The sequence below is a fragment of the Taeniopygia guttata genome, chromosome 2 (genome assembly GCF_048771995.1).
Source record: "Taeniopygia guttata chromosome 2, bTaeGut7.mat, whole genome shotgun sequence".
Classification (NCBI taxonomy): Eukaryota; Metazoa; Chordata; class Aves; order Passeriformes; family Estrildidae; genus Taeniopygia; species Taeniopygia guttata.
The window spans coordinates 132,290,309-132,308,604 of NC_133026.1; the positions used below are offsets into that span (position 1 = coordinate 132,290,309).

The 18,296-nt window shown below is 35.3% G+C and overlaps 1 protein-coding gene across 50 annotated transcripts in view; it reads left to right on the forward strand.

Annotated features, from left to right (window-relative positions):
* The window catches only part of RIMS2 (regulating synaptic membrane exocytosis 2), a 447,420-nt gene that overhangs the window by 312,893 nt on the left and 116,231 nt on the right, over positions 1 to 18,296 (forward strand). For 32 of the 50 annotated variants that reach the window (XM_072924886.1, XM_072924887.1, XM_072924890.1 and 29 more), the window contains 3 exons: positions 972 to 1,043; positions 2,528 to 2,707; positions 3,823 to 3,932. In XM_072924886.1, coding sequence (XP_072780987.1) covers positions 972 to 1,043; positions 2,528 to 2,707; positions 3,823 to 3,932 — 362 coding nt within the window. Of the gene's footprint in view, positions 1 to 971; positions 1,044 to 2,527; positions 2,708 to 3,822; positions 3,933 to 4,733; positions 4,767 to 18,296 lie in introns of all 50 variants that reach the window. The other 18 variants (XM_072924896.1, XM_072924875.1, XM_072924882.1 and 15 more) reach the window with 4 other exon arrangements.

The following is an 18,296-nucleotide window of genomic DNA, read 5'->3' on the forward strand; positions in this document are numbered from 1 at the left end:
CCCTCTATTTGCTGTAGTGGTTAGTGAGAGGATTGCAATTTGTAGCCTGGAACCTGAGGGTGACAATCAGTTTGACCTCAGGACTCAGCTTAGTCTTCAAATCCTTCAGTCTACAAAAGAGCATTGCCACAGCTTCAGAGGCTTACTGCCAAAAGCCACCCTCTACTTCACTCCGAGGAACTCCCAGTTGTTTTTGCACTTGAAGGAAATGCCCACTGGAGGTTGTTGCAAACTCTCTATTAGCTACTGAGTGTGACATTTTTGTGGCCTTTATTTGTTTATCTGCAGTTGCTCCATGATGTTCTGCAGAACACAAAACCTGCCCGCTAAGCCATTGGTATTGATCCCAATGGTAAAAACGCCTTCTTCCTTCTAATCAGGCAATAGGTCAGACCCCTAATAGCCTAAAAACTACTTTTTATACCTATGGAGCTAAAAAGAATGAGGCCTTAAGAGTAACAAAAGGGAACCTTAACTCCTCATGAAGTCTTTATGAGAAGCATGTGGTTGCCACTCACCTGTTCCTCTGTGTGTCCTACTGGCTGTTGGAAGGAGAGAGGAATGGAGTACAGAGTGATACCCTTACCATATTGCCCAGACCCTGCTGCTCCAGGGTAGAGGGTGCTCCAGCAGTCCTCTACTCACTGACAGGAGAAATGCTGACACCTAAAAAAGTCTCTGTGGGCTCACTAATATTCTTAAATATGTGGATAAACAAGATAAGGGTGGGTTTTTCAAGACCTGGATATAATTCTTCTTTGTAATTTTCTTAAATTTAGGAATATTTTTTCTTGGAATTTATTCCCATAGTCAAATAATGTATTCAATGGTCATTTCTTACCTTGATGCAGATGGGTGACATTTTTTTCACCTTCCATGACACTGAAACATCTCTTTAACAGTTACTTAAACTAAACAACATTCCTATCAAAGCTAAGGTTGTGTTTCTCTGTCTGTCAACAATGTAAAAGAAGCGAGACAGTGGATGTTTTTGCTGATGAAGCTTCCTATTCAGAAACAGAACTGATAGAAGAAGAAGTGAGGTAATCTTCTTGTGGTTTCGTGCCAGGCTTGTTGTACTTTTCCTACAATCTCTAGTGCCTCAGCTTATAATTACCATTTCTGTGTCTCACTGTGGTGCGCTTGCTTGTTAGGAGCTTTTAGATGTAGGTTCATAATGTATGGTATTATTCTGAATCTGTCTGTGGCAAGTCCTTCGTATGCTTTAGGAGTGCAATTATGACCTAATGGAAGGCCTGAAAAGACTGTTTTTAATGAATGTTTTATAAACGTGTTTGGCAAAGTAAGCTGCTATATTCTTTTTCAATGCTTTTAGAAATAAAATGCTGTTACTAACATAAAAGTCTTCATAATAAAGCTGTGGTATGTCTCTCTCCTTTTTGATACTAATTAAAATTTGACTTCTTGTTACACTTAATCACCATCAAGCCACTCATTGTATTAACTGACTTCATTGTAAAATGCATGACTTCGCTCAAGGAAAGGTCCTGAAGGGTACACATTTCCCATTTGTATTCTGTATCTGTTCAGTTACTCAAGGAGAGCTGGGAGGATGTGGTTTTAATAAATAGCTCCATTAGGGAATGGATTTTACTCTTTAAATTCCGTTGGTTTAGTGTATTTGAGGATATTGCTAACAAATATTACTCCTTGAAAACACCAATTGCATTTGAAAAAAAAGGTGGGGCTTGATTAATATCTGAAAGTAATGGGCTGATTAATTGCCTAAGATAGTAGAAGATATCACTGCTTGATCAAGAAATTCTCTTTTACTCAGTCTAATTTCTTCCCATTACATCCCTAACAATAACTTTTTCCACTGCTGTTTTGGTACAGTTCCATGGGCTGTGTGTTAAAAGAATTTTTGAATTACAAACCAATTTTTTTCTAGTTGTTGAAACCTCTGTAAGTACTAGTGATGTAGATTTTCATCTGGATACAGTCTCAGCACCACATATGAATATATCACTTATTGACCAGCCTATATATAAAAGACATTCCCAAGTCTAATAATAGTTAACAGTTCTACATCGTAATTATAACATCTAGATTGTGGACTTTCCTACAAACAAGAATGCTACCCCTAGAGAGAATGCAATCTGTAAGAAATCTGAAAAAATCTATTAATATGAAAAAAATGCACAATTAAGCTGCACTATTAATGAGTTTTCAGCTTTATTGAGACTTAATATTATGTCAGCTCCTCTTTTATTCCCAGGTTGATGCATTAATTGAAAAAATAACAATATTTTAACCCAGAAATTGTCAGGAAACAGACTATTGCATGGATAGTCATTACGGAGACATTGGAAACATTTCAGCCCATTTATCAAGAGTACGGAGCAAGTCAAAACTGTATGTTATCAAGAAGTTATCTTAGAAAATTTATTCCCCCTAAAAATGTATATAATAAAACGATTTGCTCCAAACCAGTATCATGCAGCATATTTTATAACTAATAGAAAAGTCAAAGTTCAACTGAGCTGCTTTTTGACTAACATTACAGGAATTGTGAAGCAGCAGATAGACAGCCATATCAAAGATCCAGATCAACAGAGCAACGTCCTGTGCTAGAGCGGACCAACTCCCGCTCCCGATCCACAGAGCGTCCTGACTCAAACCTCATCAGGTCGATGCCTTCATTAATGACTGGAAGATCTGCCCCTCCTTCACCTGCCTTACCGAGGTGAAACAGACAAATCAATCGGACTAAACCCCTTCTGCCCCACCAGCTCACCATTTTATTTTCCCAGTAGCTAATTGGTATCGCCTCATCCTTAGCTGATCACTAGCAGCAATAGATACTAACCCTTTCAGTGTGAACACACTATTTATATTTTACTCTGGATATAATGGTGTGACTACCATTGCAAATTGCTTGCTAACAGTATTTAACTACATTTGTTTATGATTTCTCATTTGTCAGGAATCCTGGATGGTTTCCACATAAAGCACCTCATAACTATCATATTCTTCTCTTACAGAATGAGAAATTATTTGTGTTCATCAGACATTGCTTATGGAACAACCATCATAACATCAAATGAAACTATTTTTTTTTAAAAAAAAGTTTCTTTAGATGCACTGTACTAACTTTGTCTATTACTTATCATTTTAACCACCATTTTCTCTGACTACATTTTACTGTGCCATAGTCTGTACTGTTCCTGTTTGAGTACCCCTTATTGATATTTTGAGGATTTCTATACATTATTCTTAGCTTAAACAAACATAATACAATAAAAAGATGAGCACATTCTGGTCTAAATCATGTTCAGGAAAGCCTCTCTGTATTTCAGAACTGCAGAATACATTATTTTGTTTTCTGAAAGTTAGAGTTAGTATCATCAAATCCCCAGTGAAAATTGGGTCAAATATCATTGTCTTTCCTCAGTTCATTACTCTGTTTAGACAAATTCATGTAATCTCACTGCAACTCAGAGGTAATTAAAAAAATATAAGCTGAGTAAAGATAATTGAATTTGACTTGTGAATAAATTTATGTGTATGTGGCTATTATATCCATATGCACATGAATATGCACACAACACATTTTCTGGCTTGACTGTGTGAAAAAGCATCTTATGGAAGCATCCTCAGCCTTAATTTGGCTTCCTTTTAATGGAGAGATTTCTCTTTTTAATCAGGTCTTTTTCTGAATAGAGATAATAATTTCCCTGTGGGACTGAAAGGGTCCCGAGTGATGTAAAGTCTACTTAGTCCCATTATCAGTTCTTGGCGATATTTAAGAATGACTTTGTCATTTAATGGCTGTGGTTTGTTTTGATATGTGTCTCATAGGTCACATCCTCGAACTGGGTCTGTCCAGACAAGTCCATCAAGTACTCCAGTAGCAGGGCGAAGGGGCAGGCAGCTACCGCAGCTCCCACCAAAGGGGACGTTGGAGAGAAGTAAGTGGATGGTTTTCTCCCTAATGATATTTCCAAATTGTTCATGAAGGTCGATTATATTCATTGTTTTTCTTTTGCCATTACAGTTGAAATCTCTTGAGTTTTTGTGTACAGAGCTGGGATTTGCTAATGGTATTGTATTTTGTACTGTGTTTTCTTCTATTATGTTTTAATATCTACAATACTCTTGGCTGACATGAATAATCAGCAGTATAATGCACACAAAACAAGGTGGACTATTAGCATGATCCTGTTCCTTTTGAATTCAGTAGGTGTTTTGTCATTGACTTCAACAGGCACAGGAAATGATCTTTAGTATGTTGTCTAGTGACAGAATTCTGACTCTTTTGGGAGTCAGGAACCTAGTGATCACTTGTGGGCTCAATGGAGTGTATTACAGAATGTTAATATAAAACCTCTGCATCTTGAAACAAGAAGAGCAAGAAGACAGGTAATAATCTTTAAAATAAGAAATGTCAGCTATTTCATTACTCAAGTTTTACTGGTACTGTAATTGTGCTTCTCTTTAAGCACTGGTTGATGGAGATAGTTTCTGAAATGTTTAGAAACAAAGGTATATAAATGCATTCTTGACAACAAATACATTTTCACACTTCTGTTTCTAGTAACTAGGTGTGCCGTGCAAAATCAGTCTAAATGGCCATATACACTCCTTTTTTTTAATCCTTCTTAGCATGTATATTGTATCTTTTTAAAAATTCTGTTGTTTTTTAACCCCTGTGCTTTGGTTCCTTTTTTTGTTTGTTTGTTTGTTTGTTTTGTTTTTGTGACTTTCCGTAGACAATGGAGACAAGGAGATAGAGTCTTATGAAGGTCTGTACATAAAGAAGGGCTTGTTTTTCACCTGAAAGGCTTTTTTTCAGAGGCTGGATAGGGAAAAACAAACCCAACTGCAATTGATGTTACTTGATTGCACAGACATATTCAGAATTATTGTCATAATGATTTAGTCTTTATTTTTAGACCTGTGGCTCATAAATTTTACTGGATTCTACGTGAAAAAAAGACAATATAAATAATACTATCTAAATATGATTGTCATTAGAAAAGTATCTGGACATGTACCCATTTTTAAAAACCTAGAATTTACCCTATGATAAATAAAAGCATTTCAGCAGTTATGTACGTGCATTTCCAGGATTAGCAGATATTCAGGCACATGTTTATATATAAACATTGGAGGATATTTGACAAGTTTTATGTTAGCCATTCATTTAATCAAATAATGTTTTTATTGCAAGTATTTTATAGTGTAATACATTTGCTGAATTAGTAGGTAATTTGTAAATATTATGGGAAAAAATATTGAATTGAGGTAGTCTTTCAAAAAGTTAAAATTTTTTTGCTTAAAAAAAAATCCCCTTATACTTTACAGTATTAAAACCTTTTAATTTACTTAATAGCAAGCCACGAGATATCAATTGCAGTCTTTGGTTATACCACTGAGGGTCTTTATGTGGTATTACTGTGTTTGTCTCATCAGACTTTTTAATTTAGTATTTCCAATGTTTACAGTATTTATTTCCACTTTGGAAACAAAACTTCATGAAAAGAAAGCTCTTGGTTTCTCGGATCATCACTCTATTATATTAATTTATTTGTCACCTTATGTGTTGTGAATTGCTTATATGAGATAGTCTAGATATTCCAGGAAATAATCACATCTAATCATGTGATGTTTGCTGTCACTGCTGTATATGCTTTTATGTTTTACCACTCTTCCCTGCTCTTTGCTTAGTATATCTATTTAGACTGTGAGCTCCTCAGAGCAGCAATTGTGAAGTGCTGTATATTATTACTGTATTTGATAGAGAGGGTAAAATTCTTATTTATTATTTACATCATAGGTTCTATAGAGAGAAATGTAATAAATACCATAAAATAACTATTTTTTGTAGGCATTCTAGAATTGTTCCCTCTGGTAAGTACTGCTGGGACTTGAGAAAATATATTTTTACTCAAAAACTGAGTAATATTTCCTTTTATTTTGTCTTTTGGAAAAACTAGTCTTTTGGAAAATCTGGGTTATGGAAAATTGTCAGATCCATAGATTCTGATGTTCTAATATACAATCAAAACATCATATGTGACTCAAGATGCAGTCAGTATCAGTAGTTCTGAAAAGATGTCTGGGACCACCTAACAAGACACATTTCATATTGAACTTACACATATAAAGATGGTAAACACTCTTAAAAACCTAATCCATATAGATACAGCTTTCATATACCATTCTATGTAATTTTCTGTCATGATTAAGACTCATATTTTAATACCAATAGAGTTTTTCTTTGAGGTTTTTGGTCCTTCTCTAGGATTTTCTAATATTTTTCTTTAAAGGGAGTAATAATTTCCTTTAAAAAGGATGGTGCTCTGCAAGAACAGCAGATTACCTAACTTTGTTCAGTGACAGAATATAATTAAGATTAATAGCAGTCTTTTTACTGTGGAGAATTGAATTTTACATACAGTTATTTTAGGCAAATGAAGTACCAGTTACAAAACTAGAATTGGAAAAAATCCAAAAATAGAATTGGAAACACTGACTATCATAAAAGGAGTTTATGGTAGTATTTAACAAATATAGCATCAAGTAAACCTGCAAGTTTTGTAGATATTTGAGTAAGTTTCAATGCCCTTTTTTAAGCCCCAGTGATAATCAAAACTTTTGTGTGTGGTTGGGAAGATACAACAATACCAAAGATAACAATACCAAAAGATGTCACAGAGTATTCCTTTCTGCTCTTACAGAACATACTTGACTCAAATGAGAGAGGTGTTTCTATATTACATGGAAACATGCTGTGCAGGTTAAACTTCCTGTATTTTGAAATCAAGGATTTTATTGTCAACTAGATTAAGTTAAAATCAAACTGATGAAAAGAGTTAGTTAAAGGTATCTTATAGGCAATGATGAATTGGAAGTCATCTCAGCTTTGTAAAAGAGAAAAAGAAAGAAGGAAAAACTTATGTGTTGCAGACTCCAACAGTGGTCTCAGTTTGCATACATTTGAATAATTTGTATTTCTTACAAGGTTGTATCTGCATACCTTTTATTTAAATGTAGCACCAGTGCCAGAACTCATAGAAAGAAGGGAGTAATTTACTGCTGGAGATGTTTTTATGTTACATGGCAGCACTCACTGGAATGTGGTGTGCTTATGGCTGTGTGACTAGAAATGGAAGGGAAGGAATCTACAGGGAAAAACCCACCCCTTTGGGTAATTGCTTTCCAAATTAGGATCACAATTAAAAAATATTTATTTGGGTTAGATTTAGTCTGTAAACAGTTTTATATGGTTGTGAGTTTTTGCTCCAGGACATGAAGGTGCCTCTTGAATACTTTATTTCAAAATAGCCCAAAATGTTTGCTTTCAAGAAAGTTACCTGGGAGTTGCTATGAAGGACCTGTGGTGTACTGATCCAAACATTTCAATCAGCATCCCCCATGCTCAGTAGACCATGCAATATCCTTAGTTATGTTGCATCCACAGAGTTTTATGGTTATGATTTTTTGTTAGTTCCTTAGGTTGCTACTGCTGTGTTTTTTGCAGTATTAGATTTGCCTTTTGAGAAGAATAACTGGGTATTTCTGAAATGCATGTCATTGCCTTGTCTACCCAGGCTATACTTCAGCATCTAGGCAGTTTGGGTTTTGCTTTAGATTTTATTACTTTAGTATATTTTCATGTTACGTGGTTAGAAAGAAGTTCTGAAAAGATGTCTGGGACTACCTAACAAATTATCACTACTGAAATGCCAGGACTTTTTTTTTTTCAGCTAAACTTTTGCTTGTATATTTTAAAATTACACTAGAGATATAAATATCTTGTTTAAATGACCATTTGTAGAAAGTATTGTTAAATTGAACTTCGTTTTAGTACTGAAATGTAGATGTACTCTTAAGAGTTCTGTATTTTTCAAACTAGTTGACAAGAACTGAATAGTGCAGTATTTATAGTTCTTAAGGGTTATCATGACTTTTTCATTTATATGTGGCTACAATGTATTTCTTTGTTCTTAGTCATCTTGGCAGAAGGATGAAATCACTGACCTAATTAAAATGGAGAACCATAAAGTGAAAGTATTCAGTACTCACCCTTTCAGTTCATTGTTACATACTAATCAGGGAGAGAGTACTTTTTCCTAATATAGATTTTTGCTTTTCCTTTTAACAATAAACATAGCCCTTCTTTCTTCTTTCTACAAAAACATCCCCCAACCATTCACCCAACCCTAAAAACTAGGAATCATGTTAGGCCAAACAGATGTAATAATACTTTAAAATTTGGAAATGAAATGCTCAGAAATGTAACAAATAGTAGAGCTCAGTAAGGATTTGCCTTTCTATTTATGCTCTATCATAAAGACTTTAATTATATGATCTCATAACAATCTTGTGTCTTGGGAAAGTTATTTCAGAACCTGTAAAGGCCTGACATTAATGCTGATTAACTGTTGTCTCTTAACTTCAGGTGTGGATAATCTTTTTCCAGAATTAAATGAGATATGAATGGAATTACCAGGAATATTTGATTAGGTTTAATCAAGGATAGCCAGAAACCATTAGTTAGTGTTTGTATCTCTCAGATATATATTCAGATCTCTAAAAGGGACAGATGTATAGTAACAATGTACTGCTGCAAATCATGCAGTCTGGAATAGAAGCTACAGAGACATTCTGATGCTTAGGAAAGCCCAAATACTGCTGACAGAAGTACATGCCACTTATTTTAAGGGGGTTTGTCTCATTTAGAACATAATTTCTTAAAAGAGAATTCATTTTGCAAAATGAAAAGAATTTTTACAGTTTTTTACATAGCCCTACCCTAGTTTGATTGGAGACACAGAAAGGTGGCTGTAATGCAATTGCAGAGGATCAGTATTGACAGGTCAAGGTACTCTATCAGCTAAGATTTTGCAGGGTTTTAAAAATACATGTCATATGGGTGTTTTGTTTTATAAAAATGATTGACCACATGTATAAAATATAGGATAGGATCTTAGATAACCTTCAACTTGGCTATGAACTTGATATCTTAGGCAAATACAGCAGTCTAAAAGATAGAAGTGTAGAGCTTTGCACGATCCTCTTTTTTGTGTTGATACTTCTGTGGTACTGGCTGTACTATGTTAGAAACCTTCACACTTGCACAGTGTAGCTTTCACTTTGTGTCTTGACAGCAAAATAAACAGAATAGGTTAGTTAACGTCAGTAACATGGCTTTCTTAGGGTACTTTCTGAATCTACTTTGAGGTTTTGATTTCAACTACAATTTTGCAAAATACATTTGGGTTTTGATTGTGGATGCTTAGTTCATTTTCCTGAGAGGCAGCAGAATCCTCAGACCCTAGAAACAGTAATTTTAAAATTACTATTACATGCTAGTTAAATCTGAAGTCAAGTAATTCAATGAGCTATTTAATTGAACATAAACTTATACATGTAAGGAGAGAACTGGAAAGAATTCTGGAAACCAAGAACATGAAAAATCAATACGCAATCAAAATCTAAGCCTTGAAAAACTACACTATATTGAATCCCATCAAAGCTGTTTAATAAATAATTGACATTTAAATTAAAGCAGGCATATAGTATATCAGTAATTCAGTTTGACCCTTTTCAATATTATTACTGTTGTTACCCTCATGAGCTTTGTCACAAAAGAAAGCTGTGGTTCTTTATTAATGACATTAAAAATATATTGGTGTTTCTTATCATTAATGGCACTTTCACTGTTGTTCCCAACAGTATTCTCTCGTATTTAAATATGTTCTAGGCAACTGTAGATACTAGTGGTAAATGTCTTTGTTTTTGTATACTAACTACTCTGAAATCCAGGTAAAAAAAGCATATTACCTGGCAAATTGACGATATTTTTTTGCAAGCTGAAAAAGCATTTGCTTTGTTTCTTCTGCTCTTTTTAAGGTACCAAGTATGTCCATTAGTTTATGATTGATATTCAATTTTAAAACTGCTGTTTGAGAATGGAGGCTTGGGCTTTATTCCCAGAAAAACTAAAACAAAGCCAAGCAGAAGATTTAAACTGATTATCTACCAATATCTGTCTGTTTTCTCTGCTTTGATACTTATTGTCTACTTTCCAGTGCTTAAAAATTTAGCAAGAAATTGATGACAAAGGACATTTAGGGCTGCATACAAGCATCATTACTTGCAGAAAGATCTCATTGAAATTAGCTAGAGATATAAATTTAAAAAAAGCACAATTTATTTGATCTTTGATTCACTAAAAAAAATAATTTCTGCCACAGAATGAGGGTTTGTATGTTATTGTGGATGTCTTTTGTTTGATGTTTTTCTTTTATTTGAACAGCTTGTAACAAAGCATGCATGTTTTTGTCTTGCTTTTTCTCCCATCCCTTGCTTGTCTAATGCAGCAGGAGATGAAGAAAACAAGCATGCTGGAGTTGAGGAGGCAGAGGTCGAGGCAGGTCTGTCTGACCACAAGAACCTTTTTCCTTAGATATGTTTCTCCTGAGTATATAGGGAAGCTTTACCAGCCAGCTTGTAAATATATTGAACATATAAAACACAGAGAATATTTTTATAATTTTATGAAAGAACAGCACACAATTTTTTTTGGTAGCATAGTTTATTTGCCAGTTATGAATGCTAAAAATAATTCAACATGACAAAAAGTACCCAGCTGTTTTACTTTTTTAATGGAATTACTCTGTCACTATGCTCAAGTAACAGACTTAGCAGATGTGGTTGGGTACTTCTTAGATGTGGTACAGTCTACTTTGCATTAATAATTTTTTCATGCAGGGAAATAAATTTTTTTGTATCATGACAGTTTTTTTTCCCTTAGTTTGCATAAGCAGACTGATGCTGGACAAAATTAGCAGGCAACTGCATTAGGTGGAAATACTTAGACCATTTTGCATGATGTCCTCCATCCTGCTTGGAAGACAGCTGGTGGCGTGATGACAATTGACAGTTCATGATCAAGTCAAACAGTTGCAAATACTTTTTTTCCACTCAAATACCATGTATTTAAACATAAATTTAACTTCTAATTTCAGGAAACACCCAGTACAGATTCAAAGATATGCAGAGATCTAAAGATATAATTTCTGTGTTCTTCAGTTTCCCTTTCAAAGGAAGAATCATAAATGCATACATTTGCACTTACATGCCTCATTAATAGGTTACATTCTGTTGTACATAATTAATTAACAGCTAGTATTCACCAAAAATGATGGAAGTATGGTACAAAAAAAAAAAAAAAAAAAAAAAAAAAAAAGATGAGTTGATCAAGAAACACATTTAGTATTAGCTGGTAGGAAAAATTACTAGCATACAAATGTATGCCTAAGATGCTAAATACTGCTTAAAAGTGTAAGTGTCTGAATCCTGTGCCCTGAACCCTCTTCTCATTGTTATTTAAGAGAGGAAAATACAGATTACTCTTTTCTTCTATGAAAAAAAGTCCAGAATAATTACTGTGATGGGACTCATTACATGCTCAAAACTCTCGATGCTAGGGTAATTTCATTATTTCAGTGGTGGAAAGCAGGTTTACTTTTTTTTTTAATTTTAGTTCTCACTTAGGCATTCAAAGTGTCGTTTAAGATCCTTCCCATTTTTTGTTATGTAGAGTTTACTTTTTTATTGCTTTTGTTATGATTCTGTCTCTGTGGTGCTCAGTGTGCTGTGTGCTGTGTGCTCTGCACTCTGTGTGTTTTGTGGTAACTCAAGCCTAGTGCATGGATTTTGCTCACCTAGCTTGCAACAGGTTTCTGTGTGCTTGTAGTTACAGTATTCTTCATAGTAACTGTTCCAACTGTTAATCATCATTGTCTGTTTTTAATGTTGTAAAGACTGTGAGGAAAAACATCAAACCCCACCTGTTAATGGGCGAAAAGGCAAGTTGATTATGATATTGCTTATGAATTGTGGGTGCTTGAGAAATTTAATTTATTTTTTTGCTGCATGTGTGTGTTGCTTAGTTCTACTACCTCAAAATTAGTAAGTTCACATATGTTCAATTCCAGTGTGTTGTTTTATTTCTTTGATATAATTGTTTTGAGCTGAGGTTTAAAAATATTTATTGGAATCAAAATCTACCTAAGTTTATGTTTTGGCAGCTAACTGTATTATGGAAGATATTGCTTACACTAGGCAGATATGTGATCAGGTTGGCTATGGAGGGGGTAGGTTTATATTTCTTCTTATTTTGGAATTCTTAGGCTGCCTTGCCTTAAGAGGCCACGTAGAGTTTGCAGACACCTGCAAAACTGTCTGCATTGTCTTCCACTTTTCTGTCAAGTCATATTCTTTTACATTACTTGGATATATATTTCACAAGCTTGGCACTTTTTAATGTGGCTAGAAAAAACTGACCATTTTAATTATCATATATTTCTAGAGAAAGGCTTATGTTATTAGCAATCATTTCTATTGTCTATTTTGTAGTCATATTTGATGTTCTCTTCCCTTTAAATGCTGTAGAAATAAGCTTAATTCAAAGCCCTGGAGTGTTAACATGGAGATTTAGGTTTCTTATCTAAAAACAGAATAATAAATTTCCAATGAACAACTATAGCTTACTTTGAAGTTTTACTCAAGTTCATGCTTCTAAATTGCTTTGATAATTTTGAAGGAGTATGTTACTACATTTCCATGTACTTCTAAGACCTTATTACACGTAGATTTTGTGTCATTGATGTCTTCTGCCAGTGAATAAAATATAAACTAGTTAGTATTTTGGATTTATTAAAATTTGGGTATTCACTCTTACAGTTCCATTTCTACCAGGAGCCTACAAGGGGTATAGACCCAGTTACTCTGTTACAGGAACACCTAGCTGTCTATTCCCCAGAACAACTTAGTAGAGGGAATACAGATATCCGGAGAGCAGGGATTCTCTTTTCCTGGGTTACTTTGTTGTCTGGGAAAGACAATCTCATCATTTCTAATGTCTCTTATTATCAAGTGTAGGCAAGACCAAACTGAGTGTCTTTGCGGGGAAGGGGCTGTGTCACCAGCCTGTCAGAGCTGTCACCTTGCTTGCTCTGGTGGCTGTGCCAGCATAGTCCTGAATGAATTCAAATCTGGGAGTCTGCAGCTGTAACTGTAATCCATGCTACTTACCAGATGGTTCAGTGTCATACTTTTAAGATCTAAATTCCAGTTGTAGTAAGATTGGAGGCTTTTGCCACTGGCCTGACAAAGCTGGCAAAACAATTAACAGTGATTTAGTCAGGCTAAAGTTGGTTTTGTTCTCGGTTTATCTTCCACTCCTTTAACAAAACCAATATTTTATACACTTATAGAGCCTGAAATATGTACATTGCACAATAAACTAACTACTAATAACTATTTAGATAGTTTGTCTCATAATTTTATTAAGTTCTCTAAGGCATCCATTTTATGTTTTAGAATTTTTTTTTCTGCAGAGCTCTTACGCTCCAAAAGAATGATCAGTGTCTACTACTGAATTTCAAATATTTATTACCCAAACTGTCATCCCTTTCCATAGTTCCTCAGGTCTTTTGCATTTCTCTTTCATGTATTTTGTATGATATCTTTTGATCATTTGAGTTTGTGAGAAAAGGATCCAGGTAATTCTGCCCTTTACTGTCTTAATTTAGAGTGCATAGAAGATGATTTAGTTACCAAAGCAAAAAGTATTTCATATTTTCTAACTCTTCAGAATATTTTATAGCATTACATTACAGCTTTGTCTATATTATGGGAATCAGGAATGCCTTGCAGTTCTCACCTCCCAGACTGAGAAGTGTCTGGAATATATTTGTGTCTTGAGTTAATAGCAAGACAAGACCCAAATCTCAGTCCTGCCCTTTCTGTACACTCTGATTTCCTCATGCATGGGAGTCCCACCACTCTGTGAGCAGTCTGGATGCCTGAAGGAGTTGTATTCCACATTATTCTAAACTATTGTACAGTTTAGACACAATCTAAAGAATATAGGTGACTGAAGGGCAAACTAGCCAGAAACTCCAGCCTGGGAAGTGATGACAGATGGACCTGCTTAAACTGACTTGCAGAAGTAGTGTTCAAATACGCTTTTTTGAAAAACAAGTAGGTTTCTGTCAGGCCAGAGGGCTCCCTCATCTTGGTGGCTGATCCAAGCACCTTTTTCCATTCTAAGAACTATTGTGGAATTGTGGATTTGTGGAACTGGGGCCTCACTTTGCCTGTACTACTGAACATGACAGCTGTGAGACTCCTAGGGCGCTTTTTCTTCCTCTGTCTCAATGACTCCAGACTTCACTAAGAGACCACAACATCTTCAGAATTTTGCATGAGAAATTATACTGGATGTGTTTTACATGGGCTGTAAGAATACTTAACATATTCCTATGTGTTATGAGTACCTAGAGAAATATTGCATTTTAATTAAATTCTAGTTCAAGTAAAGTAAGGTTTAAATAAAGTATAGACCTGGTTAGATTGTGCTAGTTGTAGACAGGCACATAACTTCAATTTGCATCCTGGAAACGGAATGAAATTTAAAAAAAACCCACAAGACAACAGCACAAACCAGTAAAAATAAAGTACCAGTAAAATGCTCTAGACTGAAGAACCTACATTCTATTGAAATTCCTTTTGATATAGGGGCTATTTTACAAATTTAGGTCTAAAACTACCATGTTTTAGATGTTATAGATGAGAAAGAGTCTAGATACTAACTTGACAATAAATACCTTCAAATTTTACTTATAAGAAATTTGAGTTTGCGTCTTTAGAAAGTACACTGCAATACCACATGGCATTTCTAAGACTGGTATGTGACAATAGGATGTCATTTTATCTGCTAAACAAACACGGTTTGTCTGGTTACTAGCCTAATGTTTGAGAAGTAATGCAGAAGAATGAAACAGCCTTTTGGTGCAGACTGTATTTGCATTTAAAGGTGCATGTACAATTTTCATGTAAATTTGCATGCAAATGTGAGCAATAAGAAAACTTTTATGTTATTAAGTAGTAGTAATTGACATTCAGAAAAACCTAGAGCTTTCAGAAGAAACAAATCTGTGGTTTTCATCTTTTTGTAAGCCACTGAATATATTTTCTTTATTGGTTGGTATTAGTGCTGACATCTACTGGCTTTCAGACCCTTTTTGTGAGCAGAATGACTTTTTTTATATTTTAGACTGATAGCATAAGCTTCAGTCTTAGCTGCATTTGAAAAGGGTAGAGCACCTGCGATTGCTTGCAGAGCTTTTCTATTTTGTGTGTGTTTGTGACATGTATATAATCATATAATACAAAATTATTTTTATTTTCTTCTTAGAAAATGTTTGAAGACTTACTATAAGTTTTTTTCAATAAATATAAAAATAACATGGAAAGAAAATCCTAAACCCTATATCAATCTAAACCTTGCCTTCTGCATTCTGCATAGTGAATTTATAGGCTGTTCACATTTCCTTGCATGCATAGAGTATTCCCTGACATCCAGGACATGGAAACGCAAACTGAGGAGACACTATGGAAAAGAGGTGTAGAGCAGAAGCTTGTACTTTGCTCCATGACTATTTTTGGACATTACTTGTAATTTTTTTTTTAAATTCATTATTCATTAAATTCTAGAGATATTTTGATTTTTATTGTGTTTACCTAGTGCAGCACTATGAGGATTGCCATACCAGCTCCTGACTAAAAATCCGTGTAGCCCAGTGTCTGGTCTTCAGTAGACCAGGTGTGGCTGCTGAGGGAGAGGGATATAAGCAGGACAAGTATTCCTGTATGGGAATGGTGTGGCCAGCAGGAGCAGGGAGGTCACTCTCCCCCTGTACTCGGCAGTGGTGAGGCCACACTGTGAGTGCTGTGTCCAGCTCTGGGCCCCTCAGTTTGGGAAGGATGTTGAGATGCTTGAGTGTGTCCAGGGGAGGGCAACGAGGCTGGTGAAGAGTCTGAAACTCTTCAAATCCTATGAGGAACAGCTGGGGGTGTTTAGCCTGGAGAAAAGGAGAGTCAGGTAGATATTCTTATCACTCTCTACAACTCCCTGAGAGGTGGTTGTGGTCAGGTGGGGGTTGGTCTCTTTCTCCAGGCAGAAGCTGACAGAATGAGGGGACACAGTCTTAAGCTGTGCCAAGGGAAATATAGATTGGGTATTAGGAAAAAGTTTTCATGCAAAGAGTGATAAAGTTCTGGAATGGTCTGCCTGGGGAGGTGGTGGAGTCCCAATCCCTGGATGTTTTTAAGAAAAGACTGGATGTGGCACTTGGTGCCGTGGTTTAGTTGAGGAGTTAGGGCATGGATTGGACTAGATGATCTCAGAGGTCTCTTTCAACCTAGTCATTCAGTGAATTCTGTGAATTCTGTTCAAGTGTATAGCGAAGCTTACCCAGGATCCTGGCTGCCCAGTCTGCTATGACTTGTGCCTCAGGAATCTACATAAACAACAGTGGTATCTTTGCGGGGTGCCTTCATCTCCCTCATAGGTTGTCTGTTTCTTCCCCCTTAAATGAGTCCTGCCGATATGCCCTGAAGAGCTTATCTAAACAAGGGACTTGGAGGAGCTGTCCTTCCACATGTCCCAGAGAAGCAACTGAGACTGGCCCTGCTCTAACGCAGCCTGCAGTGGTGCAGGCATACAACCAGAAGAGGGAGCAAAGCTGCTGTAGTTTAAAAACATGAAAAAAGATGTGAAACAAAAAAACAACTCCTCCCCATGCTCGAAATTATACTGGAAAAAAAAGTCTTGATAGTGGCTTACAAATAATGTCTTTGTGTTATTTAAATATACTCTACTAAATATTAATGTACTCATGTTTAATGTAACATTAACTGCTTTCTTCTCAGCCATTTGGAATATGAATTTTTGTCTGGTGTTGCTTTATGTTTTACAAATCCATTGCATTTATAAAAGTAGCAACATGTTACTCTGATTTTTAGCTAAAGATAGGCTATAACTTTACTGATTGTTATTTCAGCAAGGGCTCTCTGAGACCTTGCCTGAGTATATCTAAAACTTTTCATAAAAATAAGCAATAGAAGATTACAATCAATTTATTCACCATATAATGGAATCCACTAGCAAAAAAAATTAAAAATATAAATTTGAAATATAATTGGCTGCATTTTCAGGTAGAGAATATGATAAGAAGAGACTGCTACTGAACTAGACTTAAGTGATTTACAGTTACAAATAATGAATGTAGCCTTGGAGTCAGCTTGTAGAAAATATTTCTGGAGTAAGGAATAATATACAGTGCACTGTTATGTTTTTAATGCTAGTAACAATAATATGAAATGTAGATATGTTGCAGTATTTTTATTGCTGACCCGATGATTTACATTGAAGTTCTTTTGATGTATTCCAACTGTAGCCTGAGGAAATGAAGCTCAGGTTTTGGGTATTGGGGTTTTTTTGTTTGTTTTTTACTTTTTTTGCAGAATGTGTATGTAGTTCAGTAAGAAAGATGAACTCAAAGCAATAAATAATTAAGATATGTCAGAAATTTTATTGGAACACTCTACTCATTAAAAACCATTATATAAGCCATTAATGTACAATTTATTTATTTTAAAATTTTATAACATTTCTTAGCATTCATTAGTTGATTTGGCACTAATTTGGAAATGATTTTCATGTGAAGGTTGTCTGTACATATGTGTGTGTGTATCCCTGCCTTTATATGGTCCACACTTTGTCAGCATTCAGGGAAATGTTCTAAGAAGCATTTAAGATTTTGAAGGAAAGACAGATCATCATGTCTCAGATAAATGCCTTGTTCCCTAAGATACAGAAACATTCTATAAAATATTCTTCCAGTGTATGGAGAAAAAATTGTAGATCAACTGTTACTGTGACAAAAGAGGAAGCTAAAAAATTTTGTCCTCAGGTTGGCTGTGGGTTACCTGGGGAGGCAGGGGGTCTTGTTCTGTATTTGTCAGAAAAAGACTATGTGTGTTCCTACTTATTTTTGGGTACTGTATGAGTCTTGTTCCTGTTACATCAGGGTAGGGAAGCATCAACACAGTTTTAATGAGGCACCTGAAGGTTTCTCTGGAGTAGGAACATCAGCAGTCTGGCATAAAATCTTGATTGCTGCCTTTGTGTCACTTCGAGTTGGCCTTGATGCCATTAGCAGCACACTGGTGCTGCAAGGTGGGACTGGATTAATTCCAGATACAATTTAGTACATCTCAGAGGATTCATGCATCATGATTTGAAGCCATTTGCTTTCCCCTAGTAGAGGTTTGACACACCGAAAATATTTCTCTCTCTTTGAGCTCCAGAGTCTGATGTCTCTTTAATTTTCTTAGGGAATTTGTTTTGTAAAAAGTAAAACATGTATGCCATGAATTTAGTCTTCATTAGTTCTTCTTGTATTCTTAAT